The 14,995-nt window shown below is 37.5% G+C and overlaps 1 protein-coding gene across 5 annotated transcripts in view; it reads left to right on the plus strand.

Moving 5' to 3' along the window:
* Positions 1-14,995, plus strand: part of NUP153 (nucleoporin 153) — an 84,907-nt gene that overhangs the window by 20,858 nt on the left and 49,054 nt on the right. For all 5 annotated transcript variants that reach the window (XM_077886261.1, XM_077886258.1, XM_077886260.1 and 2 more), the window contains one exon: positions 6,120-6,345. Coding sequence is in view for 1 of the 5 variants with exons in the window: in XM_077886257.1 (XP_077742383.1) it covers positions 6,120-6,345 (226 nt within the window). In the remaining 4 variants the exon portion in view is untranslated. The remainder of the gene's footprint in view (positions 1-6,119; positions 6,346-14,995) is intronic.

A 14,995-nucleotide genomic window follows, 5' to 3' on the forward strand; every position in this document is an offset into this window, starting at 1 on the left:
AAAGGTGGGGTTTTTTTTATGTACTGCCAGTTTGATTTTCAGAGTTGATATTATGAAGTAGATATTTACAAAATTGATAGCAATGGTATGATGTATTCGATAATATAATCATGGAAATAGGGTTGTCTTTTAGATAAAACTTTATATTGTAGTTAACCTCGTATGACAGTTATGTTTACCGTGGTCTTAATTGGGAATACAATGGCCAAGTTTTAGATGATTTTATTACACGGTTCTCAAGCTTTAATTTGCATGAGAATCCCTTCAAGAGTTTTTTTTTTTTTTTTTTTAAAGACTTATTTATTTATTCATTCAGAGAGAGCAAGAGAGAGGCAGAAACACAGGCAGAGGGAGAAGCAGGCTCCATGCAGAAAGCCCGATGAGGGACTTGATCCCGGGTCTCCAGGATCACACCCCGGGCTGCAGGCGGCGCTAAAGCGCTGTGCCACCAGGGCTGCCCCCTTCAAGAGTTTGTTAAAACAAATTTGCATTTCTGACTTGCCAAAAGGTGACACCAAGTGCTGTTGATTTTAAGACTTTAATGTGAGATCCACTGTTTTAGTCCTGAAGTGACTAGATATATAAGCTACAGAACAAAGGGTTACATGTAGATTCTCACACATAGGCATGCACACACATATGATTAAAGAGGAATTTTACAAGATTTAAATAGTTATTTAAGGCTTACTGGACTTTGTACTTATTAATACGGTTGGTTACCAGAACCTTAGATGGCATGTGCCAAGGACAGTCCTATATTTAAGACTTTGCACTTTTGTTCTCTCAGCCAAAATAGTTCACTAGAAATTTGCATGGCTGGGTCTTTGCTTATATAAAATAACTACCCCATTTTGCTTTATTTTTCTTCATGGCACTGAATCACCACATTATGTGTTCATATTATATTTACTTGTCTGTCTGTCTCCCAAAACTTAGAATATAAGCCCGAGAGAGCAGAAATTTGTTTCTGCTGTCTCCCCCACTGTTCCTTGCCTGACATGTAGTGTTCAATCAATAAGTATTGATGGAATGAATTGAATGAACAAAATAATATCTGCATTTACCTTTATAAGTTAGATAAGATTCTAAAATATTTTACAGAAATAAAGATTGGATATAACTTTTGGGTAATATGAATGCTACCCCAAATGTTGGACGTGTGTTCCTTTGTTGATAAAGCTACACGGACTGACTTTTTAACTTTCATGCTCATTAGGAAGAAAAGTTAACAAGTAGCACTGCTTTATCAGTTAGGGACCCTGCAAGAAACACTTCACTCCAGATGGTTCAACTGAAATTATCTTTAAGAAAGAGTCTACTTAGTATATGCTAGTGGTTAAAGGAGTAAATATTGGATAGCAAGATGCCCAGAAGCTAGGAGGAGTAGGAAGCTGCTACTCTTCCTAGGACTCAAAGGATGAAGGAAGAAATGGTGTAGCTGGAGTGGAGGAAGGACTACCTGGCTGGAGCAATAGTTTTAGAAGTGGGGCCCTTGATCAGAGAGGAAGCACAAGAAAGACTTAGACTTCTCTTTTCTCCCTTCCATAATATCTGGTATCCCCTAGTATTTCATGGGCCACTCCTGCCAGAAGCTGGTTTGGTGGGATAGCCTATCAAGAATAGAGTGAGTGAAGAACAAGTGAAGACTACTACAGCATCAGATCTGTGATTTGATTTTATTGTGCAGGAAGACCTAAATAAATAAATAAATAAACTAATTTATTTATTTATTTAATAATAAATTTCTATTTTATTGGTGTTCAATTTGCCAACATACAGAATAACACCCAGTGCTCATCCCGTCAAGTGCCCCCCTCAGTGCCCATCACCCATTCACCCCCACTCCCCACCCTCCTCCCCTTCCACCACCCCTAGTTCGTTTCCCAGAGTTAGGAGGAAGACCTAAATTTATTGAGAGAGATGAATGGATAGAAAATCATTAATAGCAGTACAGATTAAAAACTATTGCTAAAATTTGGGCATCACGGGGAAGCTGTAAGCTGCATTATATTCCACACTGTCCACTGTAAGATTTGTTTTTCTGGGGGATCCCAGGGTGGCTCAGTGATTTAGCGCCTGCCTTTGGCCCAGGGCGCAATCCTGGAGTCCCGGGATCGAGTCCTGTGTCGGGCTCCCGGCATGGAGCCTGCTTCTCCCTCTGCCTGTGTCTCTGCCTCTCTCTCTCTCTCTCTCTCATAAATAAATAAATCTTTAAAAAAATTTGTTTTTCTGATTGATTATAGAATATCTTATGATATATTTTAATAACTATCTGACTAGTGTTCCACATATATATGTTTTCCAGATCTGTTAGGACTTAAAGTATACACAATTTTTATTCCCCTTAGAGAGGGACCTTTTCCCTAAAATGTATTGTAATATCCTGAAATGCATCTAATTTCCTAATCTCTTAAACTAGAACGGTGGTTCTCAAACTTTAGCATTTAGAATCACTTGGGAGGGTGTGTTAAAACAGGTGAGTCCTGCTTCTAGGCTGGGATAGAGCTTGAGGGGATGCTGAGGTTATCAGTAAAGGGACCACCCTATGGGAACCACTGCACGAGAGAGAGTACACTGTGCTTTTAATTTTTGTGGTTGCCTTAGGGTCGTTTACCCTACAGGGGTATACTGAATTTAAGGATGTTGGTTTTTTATAATGGTTCCGGGTCAGTTTTATCACCTATATTTCTTTTTACTGTCACACTCTTCATGCTGCCCTTCATTGTGCCACCAGAACAGCTGTGGGCTGTGATCAGATACGTTGGTAAAATTTTAGTTTAAAAATGGGAAGGACCAAGCAAAGTTCTTGAGCTCTAGTGAGTTTTATTTTATCCATTTTGACTGTTTCAATTTTATTATTGTTCAACAATACTTAATGCTGCCCGATATATGGCCTTTGATGAAGTATGGTGTTAATTTTAAGTTGTTCTGTACTTGCCCCCTTTTTAAAATTTTTTTAAATTTACTCATTGGAGAGACAGAGAGTGAATTAGAGTAGAGGGGGAGCAGAGGGAGAGGGAGCCTGCCTCAGGGCTTGATCCCAGAATTCTGGGATCATGACCTGAGCCAAAGGTGGATTCGCAACTTACTGAGCTACCCCAGTGCCCTGTACTTGCCCTCTTTTTTTTTTTTTTTTTAATCAATTAATGAATTAATTTATGATAGTCACAGAGAAAGAGAGAGGCAGAGACACAGGCAGAGGGAGAAGCAGGTTCCATGCACCGGGAGCCCGATGTGGGATTCGATCCCGGGTCTCCAGGATTGCGCTCTGGGCCAAAGGCAGGGGCTAAACCGCTGCGCCACCCTGGGATCCCCTGTACTTGCCCTCTTAAGTGAGTAGGAATCAGGGAATCTCTGATACTTTTAGTAGCCTAATACCTTAGAAGTTCACCCCAAACCTTAATTTTACGTTAAATTCTTGCTATCATGCTTTAGCTAACTTACTGCTTCATATCAAGTATGTGTCTCTTTTTCAAGTCTTTTTTTTTTTTTTTCTAAAGATTTTATTTATTTATTCATGAGAGACACAGAGAGAGAGAGGCAGAGACACAGGCAGAGGGAGAAGCAGGCTCCATGCAGGGATCCCGATGTGGAATTTGATCCTGGGACTCCAGGATCACATCCTGGGTCAAAGGCAGGCGCTAAACTGCTGAACCACCCAGATGTCTCTCTTTTTTTCCAAGTCTTATTAATGTTATATCTTGTAAGCACTTTCCAGTCTTTTGAAATATATAGGGAGGGGGTAAATAAATATTTAAGTATAAATAACAAGTAAAAATAATAAATAGTATATGTTTATTTTTATAAATACTAAATCACGGATGTAGATACATAATTTTTCTTTCCAAAGAAACTAATACTGTGTAACATTAGAATTGAGAAGGGGAACCGTGAATTTGTGCTTTTCATTAGGAAGTATTTTATAGGGCTGTTGGCTTCCTGTATTGCTGGGGAGCTTATATCGTTGTAGTTTGGTTCCCAGTTTCTGTTTGGAGAATACATGGAAAAATAATTACATATTTCCCAGTTGTTACCTATACCTTTCAAACAGTAGAGAAAATGCTATTCAAGTGCCAGTATTAGAAGTGTCTTCTTTTTTGTTGACAGGATATTTCAAGGCCTCTTTGTATTGGGTTAGTTTTCAGAGTAGATTTATATATATATATATTCAGCCTTGATTTTTACTTTTTTTTTTTTTAGAGAGAGATTTCATTTATTTATTCATGAGATGCAGAGAGAGAGAGAGAGGCAGAGGGAGAAGCAGGCTCCATGCAGGGAGCCCGACGTGGGACTCGATCCTGGGTCTCCAGGATCATGCCCTGGGCCGAAGGCAGGCACTAAACCACTGAGCCACCCAGGGATCCCCTGTTTTGCCTTGATTTTTAACCATTGTTTTTTGTACCTGCTAGTTCATGTTTTCCCTCCTTTGATTCTTTTTTTTTTTTTTTTTCAAGATTTTATTTATTTATTCACGATAGACATATAGAGAGAGAGATGCAGAGATAAAGGCAGAGGGGAGAAGCAGGCTCCATGCCAGGAGCCTGATGCGGGACTCGATCCTGGGACTCCAGGATCGCGCCCTGGGCCAAAGGCAGGCGCCAAACTGCTGAGCCACCCAGGGATCCCCTCCTCCTTTGATTCTTTATCTAGAAATCCTGCTAATGCTATTTGTGAAAGAAATCCTTGCCGAAACTTGGTTATCTCACCCCATTTTGTTTCTGCTAGTTTTTTTCTTTATTAGTAATAAAATTATCAAGTATATGTTTCTTCATATTTTGGAAATGTGAAGTGTTTTCACATTATCATTTGATACTCATTCCTTCTCAGGTTGGAGGGGGTGTTATTGTTATTTTACCTAGAATAAATCAAAGTATGGGGACGTATTCAAACTTTATCCTAGGTCCTATCAATCCCAAAGCCCATCCTTTTACTTCACTTAGATAAACCATAGTAGTTGTGTTTGTACCTTGGGCAAATTACTTAAAACTTTATTGTTTCTCTCCATCAGTAAAGTGACATTATTAGTATCAGCTTCATAAAATTAGCGTGAGGATTGAATTTAATATGTGCAAATTGCTTAGAACAGTGCCTGGCACATAACAAAGCTACAATAAGTGTTAATAGTACTGATAGTTGTACCACATTTTTTTTCTCCCTTTAATAGTTGTCATAATAAAATTCATTCCTCAGGTCTTCAAACAATATTTGATATAAAAAAGTTTTCCCATCAAAAAAATCTTAGGTTATTTATTGAATTTATTGCGTTGGATTGTTATATGTCTTAAAAAGACTCTCATTTTTATTTGTCCAGTTTTTTTTCTTTCTTAACGTGCAATAAAAATAATTGCTTGGGGAAGCTGTTGAAGGTATTGTTTATGTTGCTTTTTTTTTTTTGTTGTTACCTTTGACAATCAGTGATTAGTTTTTATATTAACTGTAGGTTTTTGAAAGTGATGACAGGTACATAGGTAACCAACATATAGAGCTTCATCCTTGTTAACGCTTTTCTGGACGACCACACATGGATACGATATAGAACATTCCTTAATCCTTCGGCCCACACAGTTTTGTTGAGCCAGGTATCATTGTGTACATCGGGAGTTCCCATTTTCTTCATGGAAAATTTCCGGATCTCTTTGAGTGTCTGAGGAGCAGCTTCTTGAAACCCACCCCATGGATGCCCTTGTGAATGTGAATAGTGTATTCTCTGGTCACTACCTCACTGATGGCAGAACGGTGTTTTTCTTGCCACCCTTCTTTACGGGAGCCATTCTGCTGGGCTCTGGTTAGAAAGGAAGTGTTGCTTCTTTTAGTGCACTGATCTAAAGAGTATATGGCTTATTGATGGTCTGTTGGAGTTTTTAAAGGGTTAAAATATAAGGCCATTTGGGGCAGTTACGGACTCATGGATCTATACATATGGAAGAAAGAAAAGTAGGAATTTCATAATGTCTGTAGAATTTGTAGAATACCATCATGTCAGCATTAAGGCAAGTAAATGAACTTTAGAAAACTTTAGTGAGAAGTAGTCATGTTTTGCTTGATAATGGCTTTTTGTAAGGTATGTATTTAAAAAGATAAATTTCTAAAACTACCTTATGTGTTTCTTCCTCCAACAGGGTATTCTTAGCAGGGTTACAGAATCTGTTAAGAATATTGTGCCAGGATGGCTACAAAGATACTTCAACAAGAATGAAGATGTATGCAGCTGCTCAACAGACACAAGAGAGGTACCGCAGTGGCCAGAAAATAGAGAAGATGATCATATAGTATATGCCGATGAGGAGAGCTCTAATATTCATGATGGGAGAATCACTCCTGAGCCAACAGTCAGTAATACAGAAGGTACATAGAATGTGAATATTTTGTTATGTGTGATAGGTTTTTATAAATATTTTTTGCTGTAATAAGTTTTCATAAATATTTTTTGCTGTACTAAATCTACTTGGGTAGTACATAAACCATGGAGGAGGAGGGTGATGATCAAGTTCAAATGAGTTATCAGCTTTTTGTGTATAGGGGAGATTGATATATCAGTTAAGAATGCAAGCTCTGGAGTAAGACTTGGGTTTTGAATTTTCAGACTACCAACTGTCATGTGGCTTTTTGGACAAGAGAATCTTGACATCTCCTTAGTATCCTCATAAATTGTTTTGAGAAAAGTAGATATGAAGCTCTTGGAATAGGTCCTGGAATTAAGGGAACACTGTATAGATGTTAACTGTTACAATGGAACTGTGATAATGCCTCCCACAACACTAGAATTTAGGTGTAGTATAACTGCAGTTGGCTCTTGTCCTCTCTGCCCCAAGTTCAGCTGGGTCATTTCATTAGTCTTATAATTAAATGATCCTGCATTTTAAAGGCTTGGGCTTTTTTGGATCCTGTTACAGCATTTTGATGGGGTTTACAAATATTAAATAGCTTCAGTATAGCTCATGAATATGGCATATTTGGAAATAGTACTCTGTCATTTCACTGTGTATAGTTTTTACAGCTTTATTGAGATATGTTTTACATGTATAGAACTCATCCATTTGAAGTGTACAGTTTAATGTAAAAGAATGAAACTAGACCACTTATAACACCATTTACAAAGATAAACTCAAAATGGATTAAAGATCTGAACATGAGGGCAGTCCCAGTGGCGCAGCAGTTTAGTGCCACCTGCAGCCTGGGGTGTGATCCTGGAGATCCGGGATCGTCCTATGTCGGGCTCCCTGCATGGAGCCTGCTTCTCCCTCTGCCTGTGTCTCTGCATCTCTCTCTCTCTTTCTCTCTCTGTCTTTCTGTCTCTATGAATAAATAAATAAAAATCTTAAAAAAAAAAAAGATCTAAATATGAGCTCTAAAACCATAAAAATCCTAGAAGAGAGCTTAGGCAGTATTTTATCTGAACATGGACCATAGGAACATTTTCTAGGTATGTTTCGTTTCCTAAGGCAGGGGAAACAAAAGCAAAGATAAACTATTGGAACTACCTCAAAATAAAAAGCATTGCAGAGCAAAGGAAACCCATTAACAAAACAAAAAGGTAACCTACTTGAATGGGAGAAGATATTTGCAAATGACCTATCTGCTTAAGGGGTTAATGTCCAAAATATACAAAGAAGCTATGCGACTCAACACCAAAATTTCCAAACAATCCAATTAAAAAATGGATGTAGGACCTGAATTGACATTTTTCCAAAGAAGACCTAAAGATAGCCAACAGATGTGAAAAGATGCTCAGCATCACCTATCAGAGAAATGCAGATCAAAATCACTATGAGATATCACCTTAAACCTGTCAGAATGGCTAAAATAAAAAAGATGAGAAATAACAATTGTTGGCCAGAATTTGGAGAAAAAGGAATTATTTTTTTTATTTTTTTTATTTTATTTTTATTTTTTTAAAGATTTTATTTATTTATTCATGATAGTCACAGAGAGAGAGAGAGAGAGAGAGGCAGAGACACAGGCAGAGGGAGAAGCAGGCTCCATGCACCGGGAGCCCGACGTGGGATTCGATCCCGGGCCTCCAGGATCGCGCCCTGGGCCAAAGGCAGGCGCCAAACCGCTGCGCCACCCAGGGATCCCGAAAAAGGAATTTTTGTACACTGTTGGTGAGATTGTAAATTGGTACAACTACCATGGAAAACCGTGTGGAGGATCCTCAGAAAATTAAAAATAGAATTACCATATGATCTAATAATTCCATTACTAGGTATTTACCCAAAGAAAATGAAAACACTAATCTGAAAAGATAAATGCTCTCGTTTATTTATTTATTTTTTAAATTTTATTTATTTATTCATTCATGAGAAGCACAGAGAGAGAAAGAAAGAGGGAGAAGCAGGATCCATGCGGGGAGTCCACCATGGGACTTGATCCTGGGACTCCAGGATCATGTCCCGGCCTGAAGGCGGCGGTGCTAAACCACTAAGCCACCGGGGCTGCCCTGCTCTCTTGTTTAGTACAGTATTATTTATAACAGCCAAGATATGGAAGCAGTCTCCCTGTCCATTAGTAGACAAATGGGTGAGGAAGATGTGAAATACGCACAAAATGGAATAGTATGTGATCATTTAAAAAAAAGACAAGATCATGCCATTTGCAACAATATGGATGGACCTAGAGGGGTATTATGCTAAGTGAAGTAAGAGAAATGAGAAAGACAAAACCATATGATTTCAGTCATGTGGAATCTAAAAAAATCCAAATAGAATCAGAATTATAAATACAGAGAATAAACTGATGGTTGCTAGAGGGGAAGGGGTGGGAAGATGTGTAAATAGGTAAAGGGGAATGGGAGATACAGGCTTCTAGTTATGGAGTAAGTCATGGGGATTAAAGGCATAGCATAAGGAATATAGTCAATGATATTGTAATAGTGTTGTTTGGTGACAGATGGGAGCTAAACTTTTGGTGAGCATCTTATAATGTACAAACTTGTTGAATCATTGTGTTGCACCTGAAACTAATGTAATGTGTGTGAACCTATACTCAAATTTAAAAAGATGAAGTTTATAATTCAGTGGTTTTAAATATATTCAGAGTTGTTCAGCCATCACTGCAGTCAGTTTTAGGATATTTTCATCACCATCTCTGTCTCCACCTGCCCCCCCAATCCTCGGCCTATTGGTGGTCACTCTCCATCCGAGGCAACCACTGATTTGTTTTTGTCTCTCTATGGATTTTCCTGGACTGGACATTTTATATAAAGAGTCATAGAATCTGTGGTGTTATGTGACTGGCTTATTTCACTTAGCATAACGTTTTCAAGGTTCATCCGTGTTGTGGCATACATTAGAACTTCTTTTTATTTCCTTTTATTGCCAGGCAATATTCCATGGTATGGATAAAACTACATTTTATTTATCCATTCATTAGTTAATGGACATTTGGGTTTTTCCACTTCTTGGACATTATGAATACTGTTACAGTGAATATTCATGTGCAGGTTTTTGTGTGGCTGTGTTTTTTCTTGTGTATATACCTAGGAATAGAATCACTAGTTCAAAGGGCAATTTTAACTTTTCGAGGAATAATTGTTTTCCAAAGTGGCTGTACCATTATGCCTTCCCACCCACAGTGTATGAAGACTACAGTTCCTTTACATCTTCACCGATGATTATTTTCCATTAAAAAAAAAATTTATTCATTCATGAGAGCTACAGAATGAGAGAGAGAGAGAGAGAGAGAGAGAGAAAGAGAGAGGCAGAGACATAGGCAGAGGGAGAAGCAGGCTCCATGCAAGGAGCCTGATGTGGGACTTGATCTCAGGACTCCAGGATAACGCCCTGGGCCGAGGGCAGGTGCTAAACCACTGACCCACCCAGGTGTTCGTATTTTTTCATTTTTTAAGATTTTTTTTTTTAAGTTTATTTTTTAGTAACCTCTGCACCCAACAACATGGGGCTTGAACTCATGACCCTGAGATCAAGAGCCGTATGCTCATCCCACTGACCCAGCTAGGCACCCTTTGAATTTTTTTTATTACAACTCTTTTAGTGGGTTGAACTGTTATCTTGTGGTTTTGATTTGCGTTTCCGTGATGAGTAATGATACTGAGCATCTTACCATGTGCTTATTGGTTGTTTGCATACCTTTGGAGAAACGGCTATTCACATCTCCCTTTTCCTTTTTTTTTTTTTTTTTTTTGCCCCTTTTCCATTTTTAATTGGGTTGTCTTTCTGTTGTTGATTTGGAAGACGTGGGGTGTATGGCCTGTTAATTTTGGTGATCATAGTAATATGTTGCCTGATTTGCTTGTTGTGAAACCTAGTGAGAGTGAAATGGGCCTGAAAGAATGATTCTCAGTACGAACAAACGGTCTACCTAAGGTTTCTTAGTAATAGCCGATTTTACTTAGTCTTTAAATATTTCCTTCTTTTTTATTAGAATAACTTAGGAAGTTTTTTAATATCTGTATTTGGGACTGATTTCTTTAAATATGTTACTAACAACTTTGTTGAGGCTTTTATCTGGTAGGTCTACGCTGACTGCCTCCACGTCTTTTTTTTTTTTTTTTTTTTTTTTCCTGGGCATTGAAGGGACCACTGCTGCTTTTTTCATTAGAGACTTCCAGTGTTCTCCAGCCTATATCCACAGTGGCTGACATTCTTTTCCATCTTTGATGAGCATGCTTGAGAGGATTTACTAACTTGAAGAATTAATTTAGTTCAGGTGTGAGATAAGTGGAGCGTTTTCTTATTTTATATCTATAAAGTTCTTTTTTGTGTGTTTGTATTTTCATTTAAATAATGGAATTAATTCAGTGGTTTGCCAAGGTCAGTTCCAACTTGGATTTTATTCATTATTTTTAAAAAAGATTTTGTTTACTTACGTTGAGAGAAGGGAGGATGAGAGTGGGGTGAGGAGCAGATCCCCCACTGAGCGGGGAGCCCAATGTGGGCCTTGATCCTGGGACTCCGGGATCATAACCTGAGACAAGGCAGATGCTTAACTGAGCCACCCAGGTGCCCTGGATTTTGTTATGTTCTTAACTTTTATTTCGTAGTTTTTTTTTTTTAAAGATTTTATTTATTTATTCATGATGGGGGGGGGGCAGAGACACAGGCAGAGGGGGAAGCAGGCCCCAAGCCTGGAGCCCAATGCGGGACTCGATCCCTGGACTCCAGGATCATGCCCTGGGCCAAAGGCTGGCGCTGAACCGCTGAGCCACCCAGGGATCCCCTGTTTCGTAGTTTTTCTATTACATGTGTCGTGTACATACCTTTTGTGAGTAACTTTTTAAAAAATGTTTGTTTGTTTATTTATTTATTTATGAGAGAGCAAGTGAGAGAGCACAAGCAGGGGGATAGGGAGAGAGAGAAGCAGAAAGGAGACCTCTGGACTGAGCAGGGAGCCTGGTGTGAGGCTTGATCCTAGGGCCCTGGGATCCATGACCTGGGCCAAAGGCAGATGCTTAAGCAACTGACCCACCCAGGCACCCCCATTTTAGTCATTATTGTGTACATACAGTTCAGTATATTAAGTGCATTCATATTGTTATGTCAGCATCAGCACCATCCACCTTAACTTTCTTCATTATGTAAAACTAAAACTCTAAATACTAACTCCTCATTCCCTCTTCCCTTCTGGCCCTGGCAAACACCATTCTACTTTCTGTGACTTTGACTACCAAAGCACGTCATCTGAGTAGAATCCTCCAGTTTTTTGTCCTTTTGTTGGTTCTCTTATTTCACTTATCCTAATGTCTTCAAGGTTCATTCACATTATGCCATATAGCAGAATGTATTTCCTTCTTAAGGCTGAATAATTTTCCATTATAAGTATATAATATGTTTATTCATTTGTCAGTGGACACTTGGGTTGCTTCACCCTTTAAACTATTGTGAATAATACTGTTTGGAACATGGTTGTACAAGTCTCTTAGAGACCCTGCTTTTAGTTCTTTTAGGTATATACCCAGAAGAGGAATTGCTGGGTCATACAGGAATTCTATTTTTAATTTTTTTGAAGAACTTCCCATACTATTTTCCACAGCAGCTATGTCATTTTACATTTCCTACCAGTAGTGCCCTGGGGGTATTCTGCTTCCTCTATGTTCTCGCCATCATTTATTTTCTGATGGTAACTGTCTTTAATGGGTGTGAATGGGTCTCATTGTGGCTTGATTTGCATTTCTGTGATGATTAATAATGCTTAGCATCTTATCATATGCTTCTTTGTTGGCCATTTGTGTATCATCTTTGGAGAAGTATCCGGGTTCTTTGCCGCCCCCCCTTTTAAAAAGATTTTATGTATTCATTCATTTTGGGGGGAAAGGGAAAGAGAATCTCAAGCAGATTCAACACAGAGCCCAACACTTGGCTCAAGCTCATGACCTTGAGATCATGACCTAAGCTGAAACCAAAAGTTGTATGCCCAACTGACTTGAGCCACCCAGGTGCACCTCTTTGCCCAAGTTTAATCAGGTTATTTGATTTTTTTTTGTTGTAGGAGTTCATATTTATATGTTCTGGATTTTGCCCTCTAATCATATATATGGTTTGCAGATATTTTCTACTATTCTGTAAGTTGCTTTTTTACTCTGTTGATTGTGTCTTTTAGTTCATAGTTTTTAATATAGTTCCGTATGTCTCTTTCTGTTTTGTTGCCTGTCAAATCCAGGAAATCATTGTCAAGACCAATGCCATAAAGCTTTTCCCTTGTGATTTCTTATTATTTTAAGTTCTGGGTCTTGCTTTTAGGTCTTCAATCCATTTTTGAGTTAATTTTTGTAAATGTTGTAAGATAAGGGTCCATTTGCATTCTTTTGCATGTGGCTGTCCAGTTTTCTCAACACCATTTGAAGAGACGGTCCTTTCTTCATTGAGTAGTCTTAGCTCCTTTGTAGAAGGTCATTTCGACCATACATGTGAGGATTTATTTCTGGGCTCTGTTCTGTTCTCTTGGTCTATATGTTTGTCTTTATGCCAGTACCATACTATTTTGATTATTGTTTTGTGATCAGTTTTGAAATCAGGAATTGGAAGAAAGTCAACTTTGTTCTTCTCAAGAATATTTTGGCCCTTGAGATTCCATAAGAATTTTAGGATGTATTTTTCTGTTTTTGAGAAAATTTGAGTTTTTGAAAGGCATTATATTGGATCTCCAGATTGCTTTGGGTAGTATTGATATGTTAACAGCATTAGTTCCTTCAGTGTAAGAACACGAATGCCTTTCCATTTATAAAGTCTTCTTAATTTTCTTTTGGCAGTGTTTTATCATTTTCTTTGTTCAAGTCTTTTACCTCTTTGGTTAATTTCTAGGTGTTTTATTCTTTCTGATGCTGTTGTTAATGGAATTGTTTTCTTAATTTACTTTTCAGAATGTGCATTGTTAAGGTATAGAAACAACTCATTTTTGTGTATTTTGTAATCTGCTACTTTGCTGAATTTGTTTATTCCAGCAGGATTTGTGTGTGTGTGTATGTGTGTAATATTTAGAAGTTTCTACATATAAGTTATAGCATTTGTGAGTAGGGATATTTTATGTCTTCCTTTCCAATTTGAATATCTTTCTTTTGCTTTCCTTACTACTCTGGCTAGAGCTTCCAATACTGGGTTAAATAGAAGTGGGGACAGCTAGTATCCTTGTTTTGTTTCCTGATTTTAGAGGAAAATTTCTGTCTTTTGACCACTGAATTTAATGTTAGCTGTGATTTTTTTTCATTTATGGCTTTTATTAAGTTGATGTTTCTTTCTAGTACTAGTTAAGTGTTTTTATCTGTGTCTTATTTTTTGCATAATTGTACTTTGAAACTAAATAATCCAGAATTGTTTTGTATTGCTTATACTGGTAAGTATTTTTGAAGACTGACTTTTTGGGAAGAAAATTACAGAGTAGCAAATACAATCTAGGAGCACATTAAAGAATAATAGAATCTTCTTACTCACTGGGGAGAGTTAATCTTGAGATGTAGGCAATCCTTCATCATGAGGGAATTATTAATATAATTTAGCATATTTTAGGTGAAATCTTATAATTTTTTTTCTTTCTGGTAAATACTTAATAGGCATTTGCTAAAACTTAGTCTATTCTTATTTCCTTTAGAAATTGGAAACCACTACTTCCTTAACATGTTAGTCATCCAAAGGCCTGAATCGTATGTAATGGTGAAACATTAGAAACATTCCCATTAAAATTAGGTATAAAGTGGAAGCCCTTCATCACCACTTCTAGATATTAAATATATAATTATAGAAGATGTATGTATACATGTAAGTGTTGGAAAGAAGGAGGCAGAATGATCCTTGTTTATCAGTAATACCCAGAAAACTTAAGCCAATTGATTAAAACAAAACAAAACTTGTTAGAATAAGACAATTGTAGAACTAAATCACAAAGTTAATATAGAAAAACACCCCAGTAACTCTTACTTAAGCAGTGTTAGTTTGAAGGAAGAAAGGTTCCCACTTAAAATATCAAACAACAAAAATAGATAGAAATAAATTTAACAAGAAGTGTATGGTACTCTAGAAGAAGAAATTCTTTCAAATTCTGCCGAGGGACCTAAAGGAGACCTGAACAAAAGGAAAAGTCATTAGTAAAACAATGCTGGGCAAGATAGCACTTCCTTTTTAAAATCTTTTAACTTAGTGTGATCCAAGTCAAATAATTTTAATGAGTCTGTTAAGGTTATCTTGGCTATCTTATGTTCAATTCCTATTGGCTGTCTTTTTTCCCCACTATTGATCACATTTTTCTTATATATATCAAATGGTTTCTGCCTAAATATTTTGAATAATAAAGGTAGAGATTCTGGATGCTGTTATCTTCCTCTGAGGAGTATTAATTCTTGATTGAGCAGGCAGTTGTTACTAAATGATCATTTTGAACTTTGTAAACTTAGTTTTACATTTTATTAATGTGTATCTGTCCAAGGTGTTTAAGTTCCCTAAAGTGGTAGGACTTAGACTTCAGACTGTTTCCCCTGTGGCTTTTTAGGCTGAGTCTACTGTAGGTCTTGTTCTTGACATGATCCTTAGTCTCAAGGGGAAGCTTT

The sequence above is a fragment of the Canis aureus genome, chromosome 37 (assembly GCF_053574225.1).
Source record: "Canis aureus isolate CA01 chromosome 37, VMU_Caureus_v.1.0, whole genome shotgun sequence".
Lineage (NCBI taxonomy): Eukaryota > Metazoa > Chordata > Mammalia > Carnivora > Canidae > Canis > Canis aureus.